General features: G+C 43.1%; 1 protein-coding gene across 1 annotated transcript; it reads left to right on the top strand.

The window, feature by feature from the left end:
* The first annotated feature begins 2,206 nt into the window (after window positions 1-2,206).
* On the top strand, window positions 2,207-14,827 carry LOC135896417 (piggyBac transposable element-derived protein 3-like). Its single transcript, XM_070537953.1, has 5 exons — window positions 2,207-2,237; window positions 2,516-2,655; window positions 2,718-3,821; window positions 14,450-14,659; window positions 14,765-14,827. The coding sequence occupies exons 1-5, from the start codon at window positions 2,207-2,209 to the stop codon at window positions 14,825-14,827; spliced, it is 1,548 nt and encodes a 515-aa protein (XP_070394054.1).
* Window positions 14,828-15,434: the final 607 nt, after the last annotated feature.

Below are 15,434 nucleotides of genomic sequence, written 5' to 3'. Positions count from 1 at the left end.
GGTATTGCGTGAAGATAACGGTGTTAAGCTTAGGTTGCACTGTAGTTACTGGCATTGTTTAGTGCACAAAATCTTGTGTAGATGTCGTGGAGGAATGCGCCCGGGAGAGCCGAGTTTCTTTCTGTTCAGAAACAATTATGGATATTGTACACCTTGCCTAGATAAATAACAAATTATTTAGAATAATAATGAAGCACAATGTAATGTACCACAATTATTTAACTAGCCACAATTTAACCACAAGCTGAACCATGACATTCAGTTACACTGTAACATGCTCCATAATAAGTACTTCGTTAGCGTAATCTCTCGACGAGTGATTCATAGTAGGAAACGCTATCTAGTGAGAAGTTGGTGCCAGAAAGCGAAACACTTGCTGTGAAAGCATTGCTGTATCCCAAGAGTCTTTTCTCTCTCTCTCAAATTTTGTCTCGGTAACCTACCCGTAGATGTAGTTTGATTTAAACCACAAACTAGCCTCATGGCTACCCTGCAATTATTACGTACACATCTTCTATGTTAAAAAATAAAGCTGGTTGATTTCTTGTTTGCATTGATTCGCAAGCAGTCGCACGTTGTTCATGTGTTTACCACGACTGCGCTACAGCAGAAATTAGAGTTTGCACTTTAGGATAATAATGACGCATGTTGCGGTTCATCATGCTAAGTCAGTTTTAAAAACTTAATTGCGCGTTCTCAGTTTTCGCGAATCGTGATTTCTGGAGTGTTCATGGTTACTAACCTTATCGATGTTCAGTTTGCGCCTTATGGTTCCCTTGGGCCGCATAAACTTCAGAGTGTTACTTTTTTAACCTTTCTTTTTTATACCGAATTTAGAATAAATTTTACCATGTTCACACGGCGTGATAATAGAATCGCGACGCAGATGAATCTGGGTGAGCACAGTCAAGTGCTTTTACTAGCCTCACTGATGAATACACTGCAGACCATCCGGTTCATTGAAGCATAGCTTTCTCTCTCTCTCTCTCTCTCTCTATCTATCTGTCTCTGCGTGTCTGGAGACTGCTGGTACAAAATTTGAAAGGTCGGGCATAGTGCAAGATCGTGCAAACAAATGCCTTGACTGCGCCAGGCATTTGGGGTAAAGCGACCTGAACAATCCAGCCAAACGATTTTTCGCTGTGAACCATAGTTTTCGTTTTCGCCTGCCCTTAAATTACAAGATATTTGTCAATCGCGAAATTCGCCGGGTGAATGCGCGCGAATATGAAGGGTATTACACCATTAAATTAGGAGAAACAATTATAGTATTCCGAATATATACTTTTAAGAATGGAGATTATCTGCATAGCTCTCATATCGAGATTGCGTGACTTTATGAAGCGGGAAGTTTGAGTCGTAGTTGGTCAAACCCAAGATCCACACGCAGCCGCGACTCCTCTGTGAGTGGTTCAGTGAGAAAAGCGAAGGCTACTTTTCAGACAACAAAGCAAAGTGTTTCCTGAGTGGTTCTGAAGGAGAAAGCCTGGTTTATTCTTCAGAGGGCTCCTCGTTTCCCCTCAGTGGTCTCTTGCTCTCTTCTCTCACTGAGTTTTCGATTTTAGTTTGCTTGAATGTCCTTTCGTGTTTTATTTTTCTTCTTTTAGTTAGCGGCAACTCTTTTCTTTCGTGACTGTCACGTCGTACAAGTCATGGGTTACACTGCTCTTGGCATGACAACAGAAGATGCAATAAACTGAGCGTTTAGTTCAATTGAAAACAGGAAAGAGACGCTCACGCGAACAAGCAGGAAAAGAACAAAAGGTGGAATGACATCGCCTTCTGTGTGTACAAACTTATTTCCTAATGGCCCGTGCCAGCCCAAAAGCCACGCAAGGACGGGAAGTGCAAAATAAGTGCATGGAAGAAACAGATGAAAATAATTGGCTGTATTTTTTATCCTACTGTTGTTTTGACTAAAGACCTCATGTATTCTGACAATTAGAATACCTTTCCAACCACATATAAATTTCCCAAAGCTATTTGCGACACAGTTGTGTAACGGCTTTCTCTGCGTTTGATAGTATCCCTTTGCGACACGGCGTGTACAATTGTACACGCGATTTTCACGAGCTTTTTTGCGAGCTTCTATCGTCGTCATCAACACTTGGGCCATTGGAGCCGCATTCGAATTTACCGCTCTACCGGACGGTGCTGCCATCTCGTGATTGCCGCGCCAAATGCATTGCCAAAACAAGAAAACAAGATGGACGCCTCGACGTTCTACGGCGCGTCAAGTAGGTGCTCTTGGCTTTATCTTTTCTGCCTATTTAAAACGTTGATTAAGCTGGAACTAAAGCTGTGGACCTGATAACTAAGTGCTATAGATAAGAATAATACGGAATTATTTTTTATTGTACTACTGGTTAGGAAACGGTGGTCATGTTTACGATGGCGTGTCTATTTGTACACAACGTGTCACAAATGCACCGTTTAGGCGGCCGCCGGTTCATCCTGCTGTAACTGCGGCGAATGTCGCTTTTCTGCTTTACTGAGCCTTTTTTTCCTTTTATAGGCATCCAGACTCATGCGAGAACAAGACGCAAGACTCCGAACTCGTCAGTAGACCAGCTTTTTGACGCCATCATGAATGGAGATGTGTCAGACGCCGATCTTTCTGACGATGAAGTCGCCGATGTACAGGCAGCTCAAGCGGTAAGTGGCAAATAGCGAAATTTCTTGTTAGCAGTTGCATCATTTTGCCTTTACGTTTGCAGGTAACTGCATCGAATGAGGAGCATGACCCTAAAATGCATCCTGCAGACGACGAGGGTGATCTCAGTGACAGTGATGAGATGCCTGCGAAAAAAGTGAAGCATGTCAAGTGGCTCTCCAAACCTTTCGATCCAGTGGACACGCGCTGCACCTACCACCCGCTTGGCGGATCAACGCCAGAAGAACCGCTAAAGTATTTCATGAAGTATTTCACCGATGAAGTGTTCGAGGACTTCACGAAGTACACAAATATTTATGCCTTGCAGAACACAGGAAACGAACTTTCGTGCTCCGTGCAAGAGATGAAAGTGTTTTTTGGAATTCTCATTTACATGGGTGTCCTGAAATTCCCACGTGTCCGCATGTATTGGCAAAGCGGTACCCGAATTTCTGCAATTGCAGATGCAATGGCGGTAAACAGATTTTTTAAATTGCGAAGCGCATTGCACATAACTGACCAGAATGAGCCAAGGGATGCATCCAGTGTGGACAAGTTCTGGAAGGTGAGGCCGCTCCTCGATGTCATTAGGTCCCGGTGCCTTCAGCTTGAAGAGCTTGAACATAACTGCATTGATGAGCAGATGGTGGCATTTACAGGAAGGGTCCCAGCAAAACAGGTGGTGAAAAGTAAGCCAAACCCTGTTGGTGTGAAGATCTTTGTGCGATGCAGCACCGATGGTCTGGCGCATGATTTTGAACTCTATCAGGGCAAAGGCACAGGAGTAGACCGGGAGTTCTCCTACCTTGGTCTAGGGGGCTGTGTGGTAATGAGACTTGTGGAGTCATTCCCACAGCACCGCAACCTGAAATTGTTCTTTGACAATTACTTCACGTCCGTGCTGCTTCTGAGGGAGCTAAAAGGTATTGGAATCCTTGCCACGGGTACGATCAGGTGCAACAGGCTGCTGGGTTGTAAGCTGAAGGGCGAAAAAGAAATGCGAAAGGAGGAGCGTGGGAGCACCGATGTCAAGGTGACAGAGGAAGGAGACGTTGCCCTTGTGCGATGGAAGGACAACAATCTGGTCACGGTGGCCTCAACACAGGTTTCCACTGGTGAAGCTAGGGCTGTGAGCAGGTGGAGCTCCTCGAAAAAGGAGCGCATCGAGGTAGAATGCCCACAGGCTATACTAGAGTATAATCGCCACATGGGTGGGGTTGATAAGTTGGATTTTATCATGTCGCTCTATCACATCAGAGCAAAGACAAAAAAATGGCCTGTAAGGGTAATTTCACACCTCACCTCATTTGCGCTTGCAAACTCATGGTTGCAGTATTTAAGAGATGCTTCTGCTGAAGGCCTTGTCCGAAAGAACACGATGGACATGCTACAGTTTCAAACCGATACTGCCATGAGCCTGCTTGTTTCCGAGAAACCTTTGGAGAAGAAGCGAGGGCGACCAAGTGCGGAAAGCTTACAGAGGGTATCAAAAGCACCTCATAATAGTGGACCCCTCCTTACAAACACTGTTCGTTTGGATGGTAAAGCGCACTGGCCTCAGCACGTGGATGCACGATTCCCACAGCGTTGCCGGAAGCCTGGATGCAATTCCAAATCACGAGTTCGGTGCAGGAAGTGCGAAGTGTTCTTGTGCCTGTCCGCCACTAATGACTGTTTTTATGAATATCACACCAAGTAAGCAAGAAGGCTGATCAGCTGATGACCAAAGAGGAATTTTTTATCGCTCTACCTGCAATATTTTCATGCAATAAAGCCTTCGGTTGACTTTTGCTGACTTAGTTGTATTGAGTCACAGTGTGTACATATGAGGACGCGACCTAATTTATTAAGTACCTAAGGTACCGGCTTGTTTATGGTTTTTTACTGAAATATTGTTCATCAAGAGTGCACACAGGCAGTTTCAAAATTTTCTGATGACTATATCCTAATGCGTGTCGCAAAGGGGTATACAAAATTCTTTTATCCGATTTAGCGTTTTAGATCTGGCTCAGTGCTGCCAAGTTTACAGCTCTCATGCATTTGGGAGATATTTATACACGATGTATTTCTCATAACAGGTGGAAAGTATTTCCTTGTTTTCCCGCACACGATTTCCCGAAACTGGCTTCTCGGTCTCCAATCTTTATAAAAGTAATCTAGACGCAGGAGTTCCTGGGTAAAAAATAATTAACCTCCCTAATGAGCATAATACAGTTGTATTGAGAAGTGTGTGTACGATTGTACCGATGTAAAAAATAACTTAGAAAAATCGTATTTTCGGCGTTCGAATAAGGAACCCCACACCTGTGATAAAGCTCCGTCACCGCTTGTCAGCAGCTACAATGCATCCCCACCAAATAAACAAATAGAAAGAAAGAAAGAAAGAATGAAAGAAAGACAGAAGGAAAGAAAGAAAGAAAGAAAGAAAGAAAGAAAGAAAGAAAGAAAGAAAGAAAGAAAGAAAGAAAGAAAGAAAGAAAGAAAGAAAGAAAGAAAGAAAGAAAGAAAGAAAGACCAAAAGACAGAATGATGGACAGAACACCAGCGATTTTTGGCTATGAGCTCATTTACAGCGACAATTTAATTCTCCTAGTGAAGGATACCATGTCATTGTTTTGTTTTATTTACACTGCTTCTTTCCTAAAATAATTGCGTTTATCTACTGCGGGGAACTAGACAAGAATACAGTAATTTTAGGACGGTTCGTAAGGACGATGTTGTGGTAGCATAAAATTTTAATATTTGAAGTAAGAATCCTAATATCAAAGAAATATTTATTAGAACATTTGAGTGGTAAATGTGTTTGAATTAAAGCACGAAAAGAATGGGGCTAATGAGAAATTAGTTCAAAGTTTTGCTTCATGGTGATGTAGGCAAACTCCTTTCTGTATGCACAGTTGTCGAAAATGAATTACCCACACGGACAGACCTTCGAGCTCTCAGACGCCCCTTGTGTAAATGGCGTAGATTTATTTAGTGAAATGGAACAGTTCATTCGCCGCTGTTACGCCAAAGGTCTGTGCTAACACTTTTCTTTCTTTTGATGCGGAATCATAACTACATTTTTATGCCATTTTAAGGCCAAACAACCTAATGGGAAAGCATCGAATGGTCCATTGAGCAAAAAAGCCGGCGTCTGTCGTCTGAAATAGCGAAACGGCCCCGGAATTCCCATTGGCTGCGACACCACGTGAGGTGCGCACTTCCACAGGGCTAGGCGGGCTAAAGGGGTCACCTGCTGCCGCGCTGGCACGCCAGGTGTTGCGTGAAGGGAGAGGGCATCACCGCGACGTCACGTCAGCCACGCTCTCACTTTCGCAAGCCTGTGTGATCTGCGCGTTCCTTGTCGGCGCAAAGTCTTGCTCACCTTCTAAGTTCACCTCGGCAATCGCTATAACTAAATAAATGTATAAAAAACCGAACAAATTCGAAACGAACAACGTTGGCGGCAGTGAGTTTTGAACCCGACGACCCCAAGTCGTGTGTCCTACCCACTGAGCTAAACTAGCGCCTCCTAGATAGCAGGCCGGTGCAGTCTGCTATGTGAGATCATGCTACTTGCACCAATATTTCCATAGCCAAGCCCGGCGTGAAGGGAGGAGTCACGTCAAGATCACCACATTTTATTCGGGGGCGTGCCCATTAGTATATATGGCAGTAGGGCAAGGTAACATGACATCATGCAGCATAGTGCACCAGCCTTTTGCTATATAGGAGGCTTTATCCGAGAGTTTGAACGCGCTTGCTTGCCCGCGAGGTGTTTTTAACACGAAGGACCGCTCAGCGGCGTTCAATTGGTCATTAATGCTATCGCATTCACAACTCATAAGGAGTGCTTAGGTGACTTGGAAATTTTTGGTTGTTTGGAGGCTTTTCATGATTTTAGTATTTTATTATATTTGTAGCTGATAATCTCGGTTCACCATGTTTATTTTTGTTTCTTTCCCTAGTTATCAATGCGATGTGGCATTGCAGCCAGTGTTACAAGTTTCTAGAAATTGTGTAAAACAGTCACTTTTTCCTTCTTTCTTAGATCGATCAGTAGGACAGCGCCCAAGAACCCTCGTGTCTAACATGAATGCAGCGTAGCATTTAAGAGGAAGCTTTAGCTCGGGTGCTCCTATCTAAATACATGTAAAAGCAGAATTCGTTTTTCTCGGCAACCACTGCACCAAATTTGGCAAGGTTTGTCGCATTTAAAAGACAAAGTTAAAATCTAGTGACAATTGGTTTCGAATTCTTGAGTTAGGTCGTCAATTTTTTATTAAAAATTGGCAAAAATCAAAAGTTTTCGAAAAACGAAACTATCAAGTTTACAACTCTGTAACTCAACCACTAAGAATGATAATACAATTCTTTGAATAGCATATAATAGTACACCTAAAGCGGACAAAATTGATATGTTACACATGAACATAAAAAAAATTAATCATAGGGAAATACAGCTTTCGCAAAACCGTTGTAACCAACATAACAAGTTCACATAAGGTGTAAAATAACATATTGAATTTGTCCGCTTTGAATGATCTAATGGATGCCGTTTACAGAACCGCGATATCAGTTCTTGATGCAGAGCGATGACTTTGTAAACTTCGTTCTTCTATTTTTTCCAAACGGTCAAATATATGAAAATCGTTTTAAGAAAATTCAAGCCTTAAATCGAAATTCCGCTTCCAACAGTCACGAGAATTTAACTTTCTCTTTCAAATGCAACAAATTTCATCAAAATCGGTCGAGGAGTTATCTCATAAAAACGTTTTTGCGTTTTACATGTATTTGAATAGGCCGCGTCGCAGTTGGGCCCGAGCTAAAGCCTCCTCTTAAGATGATCTTCAAATTAGAAGTCATGTGACATCACTTTTTAAATTACCATTTTGTGTAAGTTATGATAAGGAACTCAAGTCAGCATGCCATTGATCTGTTGATGGCTTCTTGCTTTCTAGGCCCGACGAGTAATTTTGAAGGTTCCATGTGGGGATTATTCAACTCAGGGGACAAAACTTTTACAACTGACGTCACGGGTGAACTGACATAGTGATACGTGCCTACGAGATTCGAGCAATTTCTGTTTTCCTGTGCAATTTGCATTGCTGACATATAGGGCACATGGCAGCTGTTAACCGTTTGAGCTACTCCGTAAACACGTGGCATCGCCGCCAATGTCGCTCAGACGGCAGTGCTTGCAGTGACGCCGTCCATGTTTTCTACGTTGTTTTCCAACATCCACATTATTCTAAGTGCATCATTTATATTGAGTATGTGCCATTTTTGAAGCCTATCATCATCATCATCATTTTTGTGTGCACCTCCTTTATGCCACCGAAACTGTTTTCCGAGCACGGCAACAACTAATGCAGCGCCATCACACCATGACCTCGTGAAGAGAATTTGCTGCGCGTGAACGTAACGTAACCCTCGTCCACTGCAGCATGCATAGTATCTCCAATATGATGGGTCGCACTGCGTAATTTCACTCGTGACATGAGTTAACTCATGTCACCAGCGAAATCATGCAGTGCGACCCACCATATTTGAGAAATGAGGCCAAGACTTCAACGACTCAATTCAATGGCGCATGGCGGGAGATTTAAAACACGTCATCGAGCTTTAAAAGGTTAAGCCTACAACATAGCAACTATCGCCCTATCTGTAGCTTACATGACAATTTGCTGAAAGACTGAACCTCAAAACCTAAACTAAGAATGCTTCAAAATTAAAGGTCATCTCAAGGACACGCTGCAGTCACGTAGAACAGGTAGGTGCTTTGACATTGTCGTACAATCTGGCGGAAACAAAGAAATCGGAATGTGTTACAGAAAAAAAACATAATTCCTCAGTATTTTCTGAATTAGATATAATTAGAGGAGAATGTTGAGCCGCCGAAAAAAGACTTTGGCCAAACAGTTATGAATAAGTGCTTATATGAAGCTACTCATTTTGACTAAATAAATATAGCCTACTTGGACAATACAAGTCTGAGAGTGGTAAAGTCTGTGTACGCAGTAAGGATTTCCCAACGTCTACTACAATGTCACAAAGAAAGAAAATTCTGAACATCCCACAGAAGAAAAACTGTGAGCTTACCTAATCCTGAATTTAAGCCCATAGTTGTGTATCAATGCACATTTGGGAGCCCAGTGCGCGTACGTCTGAGCTATTGTACAAAAATAAGGGCGCAAAATAGGTGCAAGGTTCCGCACTTAGACGAACACGACAGCAGCGACGACTGTGCATGTGTTCTCAGGTCAGAACGAGCAGTGTTGCAGTTGACAGGGACTTCTATAAGGACAACTATTTAGCCTGTGTCATTAAATAATTCTGATTACCTTTAAAATAATATCAAGACAATGTATTTTATTTCTTAATTGAAATATTACGTTTTTCTACAAGAGCAGCCTTCCCTCCTTATACACCAGCCTATAAACGATTGGATTTTACCGAGTTCTCTGTGCTGTGTCAGCATAATTACCTGAGAAAGGACGAGGCAGCGAAACCAAATAATCAAAAAGGATCCTCGTGCTGAGAACAGCATAATGCTTCTGTTGCAGCCAATGAGATCAGAGCCAAAGGAATTGCTGAAGTCTTCTGTCCTTTTTTTCCTTTTAATTCAAATCTTTCGTTTGTCAAGTCTTTACTGATGAATTATGCGCACTTTTTTATACCGCTAACTTTACTGCGTATCCACGCATGCGTATTTTATTGGGCTTACATAACCATGGCAGCTAAAGTAGTTTTAGGTAAAACATTATTTGTTACTGAAGATAGCGCTGAATTAGGGCTAGATGTAAGTCCTTAAAAATCGCCTAAATACATAATGAAAAGGTAGCATACTCTGTAAAACGAATATGTTGAAGATGGCGCAGGGCAGCTCCAATGCCAAGTACCGAACTCGCATGATATACCGGTCAGAGCATACTGGCATAGTGGTCGGCCATGGTTCTGCATTTGAATAACACTTTCTTTAACATTCGTATATACAAGTAAAAAAATTTACTACGCAGCTATTCAATGAATATATAAGTTTGTGGCATCATTGTGGACCAATTTGAGCGTTGTTTCATGCTAAAAAAAATAGCTAACGATTGGCTTTGTGTCGATGTCATGGGTGAGTTGCTTGCCATGAGCGATGTCCAAGCACTTTCCATTTGTGTGAGCATTCTGATGTCTATGACGTGTAGACCTTGTAGACATTTCTCCCTCATTAATTTAGGCGACCGATCGGCCACCTACAAAAATCGTAATCATGGTTAGAACAAAGATGTGCTCAACAAGCTTTCCTCGAAGCCATTATGCACTACTAATGTAACCCGCCGTGGTTGCTCAGTGGCTATGGTGTTGGGCTGCTGAGCACGAGGTCGCGGGATCGAATCCCGGCCACGGCGGTCGCATTTCGATGGGGGCGAAATGCGAAAACACCCGTGTGCTTAGATTTAGGTGCACGTTAAAGAACCACTGGTGGTCAAAATTTCCGGAGTCCTCCACTACGGCGTGCCTCATAATCAGAAAGTGGTTTTGGCACGTAAAACCCCAAATATTATATTATATTACTACTAATGTACAAGATAAAACCTGATAAAATACACCAGTTCCTATTCAATAAACTTTTGTAGTAACTGTCATCAATCTTATCCTTATCTCATTTCATTCCCATTCGCATGCAACACGCACATCGCGGATACATTCGCCAACGTATTGTTGCTGAGTCTGGGAAGGCGCGCTCGACTACAGACACGGCCTACTTTCAGATCAGGCCACAGTGTGAATGCGTTCGTTTAGTGAGATGTTTGTGAACATCGAGACGCCCTGACTTGCCTAAATCATTCCAGATACAGTCACGATGGCATCACGCATACTCCTTGCGTATCTTTCAGAAGTAAAACCGATGACTCAAGTAACAGGTGGCTGCAGCTGCAGCCAACATTTCTTTGTAGACACCCACCGTGGCCGCCTAGTGGCTATAGCGCTGCGCTGCTAAGCGAGGGGTGACGGGTTTGGTTCCCGAAGACGGCGGTCGCATTCCTACGGGAACAAAATCCGAAAACGTTCATTTACCGTGCCTCGGATGGTCGTCGAACCGGCCCAGCTGGTCATGTAATCCGGAGTCCTGAACTACGACGTCCTTCATATTCAAGTTGGGGTTCTGGCACGCAAAACCAGATTTCTTTAAGTATACGATCGAGGGATCAAACAAACATAGCTAATTAGGTTGAATTGTTGCTAGTGTTGACAATCAGAAAAACATGATTTCTGGTCCGCATACAGTCGCTCACGAGCGGTATAACGAATTCGGTGTGAGTGCGGAAGTGAAGAGTTGCTGGGAATCGCTATGCAGATTGCGAAGCGGAACAACGCATAAGCTGAAGAATCATCGCACGCGGCAGGGGAGTTATGGATCGAAAAGAGCGAAACCAACATGGAAGCGTGTTTTCCGGAAAGAGATGTCATACCAAGGTAAGAGCTTATGCCAATAAAGTGAGTAGAAAAAGAGCTGCATTTGTTGTGTTTTTTTCTCGTCTTTCCTTACTTGTTCTTTAGGCATGTGTATTAATGCTTGTGTCAGACGTATTTCCTTCCAGATGGTGGTCTTCAGAAAAAAATAAAAACGATTGCACCGACGCGGCTGCTTCCGGCCGCGGCCTATTTCCGGTTGCCGTCCCGCTATAAACCGATCCAATGACGCGATGAAGGAAGTCAAGAGGTGACAATCGTTTTTGCGGTTTCTGAAGGAAGCGCTTCAAGGTAGGTTGTTTGCTGTACCCTTATCGTCGGCTATTGTCGCTGGTTTGGCTGGAGGGTTTGTGCTTTTGGTATGTATTTAGCGGCCCTGCTAACCCAATCGCAGCAAGCACGTTGCCAGGTTCCGCGAGTTTAGCGGCTGCACATTCCTTCCAATTTTTCCTTACATTTCTTTTATTTTGTTTTTGTCAACAAATAAACACAAGGCAATAGACATCGCGAAAGTTTTTGTTGTTTACGCCATTCGATCAGAGCAGACGTTCTACCTTCTGTAATGAGTCCTGTGCTGTTATTGGTACGAGATATTAACTTGCACCTCTAGAATTTTCTATAGTTTTCCCGACCTTAATATCATGACAATTGCCACTAATCCAAGCTGTGATTATAAGTAGCTCTATGTTATTGCACATGAGATGTATGAGTTCCGGTAACATAGCGATTCCGTTCACTCCATTTTATTTCTTCCTTCTCATACAAGTGGCCGATCATTATGATAACAAATGCGGACTGCCACACTGAACACATGGGAAGCGCGAAAAGGTAAAGAGAATAAAATTCGTCTGTACAATAATTGCAGCAATGTTGCTGATATCTTATTGTAAAGGATTCACCATGACCCACAGTTGCACACATCACAGTCTATTGCTTCGCGTGTCAGGTTAAATTTCCTATGAACTGTTCAAAAATTCAAACAATAATTGAAATGGCATTCTTTTCGAAGCCATTGTAAAAAGAAAAACCTGCTTTTTCTTCATCGCCTTTGAGAAATACTAATGCTATGCCACATGTAAGCGTAGTAAATATTTGAGAGAGTTTCGCCAATAAACAGGCAAGGGTTGTTAACATGTGCTCGAAAAATAGCTTCCACTTTGTTTTTTTAAATAAATAAACTATTTGTGTATCTCGCTACTTCAAATTAAATTCGTGAGAGTTCAAGGTGAACTTAGGTTGTGGCGATTTATTTTAATATAATGTACTACAAATGCCTAGCAATGGGGCTAAGTGCATTTACAACTGCCTTTCATCGTGCTAACCTGGTATGGCTTACAACTGTATATTAATCTTGGGATCAGCTACTGTCAATGGATACCTCTTGCAAACTCACTGGCTACAATCCGTGAATTGCAATGTGTGCCGTAAAGCGCTTAGCTAAGAAGTAATTGTTGAACTTGCGTTGATTAGTCAAATATTTATTTCAATTACTCGTGCAAATAATGTCAACCCCGTCGAAAAATCCAGCTCAAGGAGAAGAATTATGCTATCTGCCATAGGGGAATCATACAAATTATTTAAAACTTGAGAAGTTATCACGCCGTATATGAGACCCAGTCATGCGGTAACCTTTTCCTAAGCCCGTCCCCAATACATAATGATTAAAGAGAGTGTTTCTAGTGATTAAGGCATTCAAGTATAAATTAGGCCCTGCAGTGTTCTTGGTGTGCAGGTTTTCTTGAATTTAGCTTTAAAGAAAGCATTACGATAATTTCTAACATCATAGTTAACTGATCCTTGCACTACTAACTTGCAGGTACGTGCTCTTGTCCGCTAAGGTTAGCTTTTTTTTTTGGCTGCACACGTGATGGACTGTTCACGATCACATCACACGCTAGGATACAAGAACGACCTGCCTTAGAAATAAACTACCACTCTAAAGACGTGCATTAGCGCAAGCTCTTAGGCCAGTTGGTGCATGATGAACTTGAAAAACAGGAGTGCCAGCGAAACACAAAGGACGCGCTCACAAGGAAAACGCGTTAGACATGAACGGATGCTGGGCTTTCAAATGTACTTTATTGAAATTTACATTGCCGCACATAACCTCGGACGCATGCGCATCTTCAACTCCTCCCATGACCCATGCATCAATGTTAGTTTTTATTAATAATCTTTTACCTACCCCATAGGTAAGCACGCACCTTGTTTGTTAAACACAAATACGTTTCACTGACAAAATTTTCTTTCTCATTTCCAATGTGAAAAGCTTCTAAGATCTCACGTTCCTATCTGGTCTTACCCTTCCCTAAAATGGTCACACGACCGAACAATGGCGCACTTCTTTTGCACTTATTGCAGCCGCGGTAAGAAACCGCCAAATTGCTTCCCTGGTCCCTGCTTAAGGATTAACACACCTACCTGTCTGGCCTATATAGACTTTATCACAAGCCAACGGAATGCGGTAATCAACACCAGTATTGCACCTGATGAAGGGTGCCACGTGCTTAACTTTACAGGCCCCTCTCTTCGTCGCCTCGTTTTCAATCCTCGCGCACAAGCCAGCCAGTTTGCAAGGTGCAGAAAACACAACGCTTACACCTTGCCTCCCGCCACCTTCTTAATGCTGCGGGAGATTTTATGAATGTATGGTATTACTTCTAGTTCCTTAATTCGCTCTGATGTCGGTGACTTCTGGCATGATAGACCCCTTACTTTGCGCAAACCGGCTTCAGCAACAGCCCTAATGACTGAGAGAGGGAAACCTGCTGCAAGCAACCTCTCAAGCTGCTGTTTGTGGCTATATGCCATGCGGTGGCAGCAGCTTTTCTGCACTGTATCCAGAAGGCATCCAACCGCTACACCCCTCTTGAGCAGTTTAGATTGATTAGAATCATACGGTATTAGCGCTGTTTTAGTCCGGGGTGAAAACATCCAGTAGACATGGTCATTGTCATGAGAGCTTAGTTGTAAGTGGAGGAATCTAATTCCCTTGTTATCCGGCAGTTCGTTGGTGAAATTTAAACCTCGAGAGCATTCCTTAAAACCAGATAAAATACCCTATGATATACTATCTAATATGCCCCTGGTGAAAGCCTTTAAAAAAATGTTAAAAAATGTAAGTTCGTAGGTTCGTAGAAAAGCTGCAAGCTGCACTTGCAGCTTTTCTTCCCTGTCCTCCCCCCCCCCCCCCCCCCCAGTTTGTTTGCAAATAAAGATATATTCAATATTCAATAAGTGAAAGCAGATGTAAGCACCAAAGGGCCAACGACAAAGCAGATTAGTTGGAGATTATACTAGCCACAATCTTAAAGTTTATTGCATTTTCGCAACGGCATGCCCTACCAGACCACACCGCACCACGCCATACTGGGCACTGGTTCATTTGGACGCTGCCCGGCTAGAAGACGAAAACCGGCTGAAGGAGGCACGACGGCCACGAAAGATGCCAGGGAGATCGAGCGCACTGCCCAGCTAGAAGAAAAGCGGCTGAAGCAGGCGCGACCAAACGTCTCAGCAAATCTCCGTTTTTGCTTCGTGAGCTCGACGCAAGAGGTCGTGAGTTGGGCCACCACTGAGCAGAGGGATGGCTTCAGGAAGCGTTCGCTTTCGAAAGCTGGCTGTGTGGCGTAATGCTCTCTGCTTTTTCCTTCCTCCATGAAGGCAAAGCAATGCTCCCAGGTGCTTCCGGCGCACCGCTACACAGCAGCACGGCGAGCGCAGTAAATCCGCAGCAAATTCCAATTCCAATTCCAATTCCAAGAATTGAAGTGTATGGTGCCCTGTACCTGCCTTTTGAACCTCGCATATTGGAAATGACAAATAAAACTTCGGCGTACTAGAAGTTGCAGCTTGAGTGATATTGTGCACAAACATTAGGAAGAACTCGGAAGCAATATTTTTTGTAACTTGTTTAGGAGTAGCTAGCGTGCGTAATGCGGCCCAGTACAAAGGTTGGGGGAATCTCGTTTCGTTCACGCAACTTGTCCGGATGTTCTCGTTTGAGTTCTAGAAAAACGGCTCTGGCTTTTGGCTCAAAGTCACTTGAATGTCGCCGACAACGGCAGTTAAAAGCATTTCATGCTTGCTGGCAACGGCAGCTTACGTAACCGTAACGTTTATCAAGAAATACAGGTGGCGAACGTTATGCACGAATGCGAGCTTTCTGTTAGAAACGAGACCTCTTGCGTGAGCCGATCTGCTGTTATTGTTTTGCGCATTAAAAAGTTCTCCCTGGTAAAATCAAACACAGAAAGCTGTGCGCGGTCGGTGCTTCTTTTCATGAAATTTGTTTGTGGGCTGTGATTCTTAAAATTCTGAGCAATAAGTTTTG

The sequence above is a fragment of the Dermacentor albipictus genome, chromosome 4, assembly GCF_038994185.2.
Source record: "Dermacentor albipictus isolate Rhodes 1998 colony chromosome 4, USDA_Dalb.pri_finalv2, whole genome shotgun sequence".
Classification (NCBI taxonomy): Eukaryota; Metazoa; Arthropoda; class Arachnida; order Ixodida; family Ixodidae; genus Dermacentor; species Dermacentor albipictus.
The sequence above is the reverse complement of the archived record's forward strand: the minus strand, read 5'-3'. Positions and strand labels throughout refer to the sequence as shown.

Bases quoted from the DNA above. Each gene is read 5' to 3' on its own strand.
- LOC135896417 (XM_070537953.1), top strand. From the start codon at position 2,207: ATGGACGCCTCGACGTTCTACGGCGCGTCAA. The intron at 2,656-2,717 runs GTAAGTGGCAAA...TTACGTTTGCAG, and splicing joins ATGTACAGGCAGCTCAAGCG to GTAACTGCATCGAATGAGGA. The intron at 14,660-14,764 runs GTGAGTTGGGCC...TCCTCCATGAAG, and splicing joins TGAGCTCGACGCAAGAGGTC to GCAAAGCAATGCTCCCAGGT.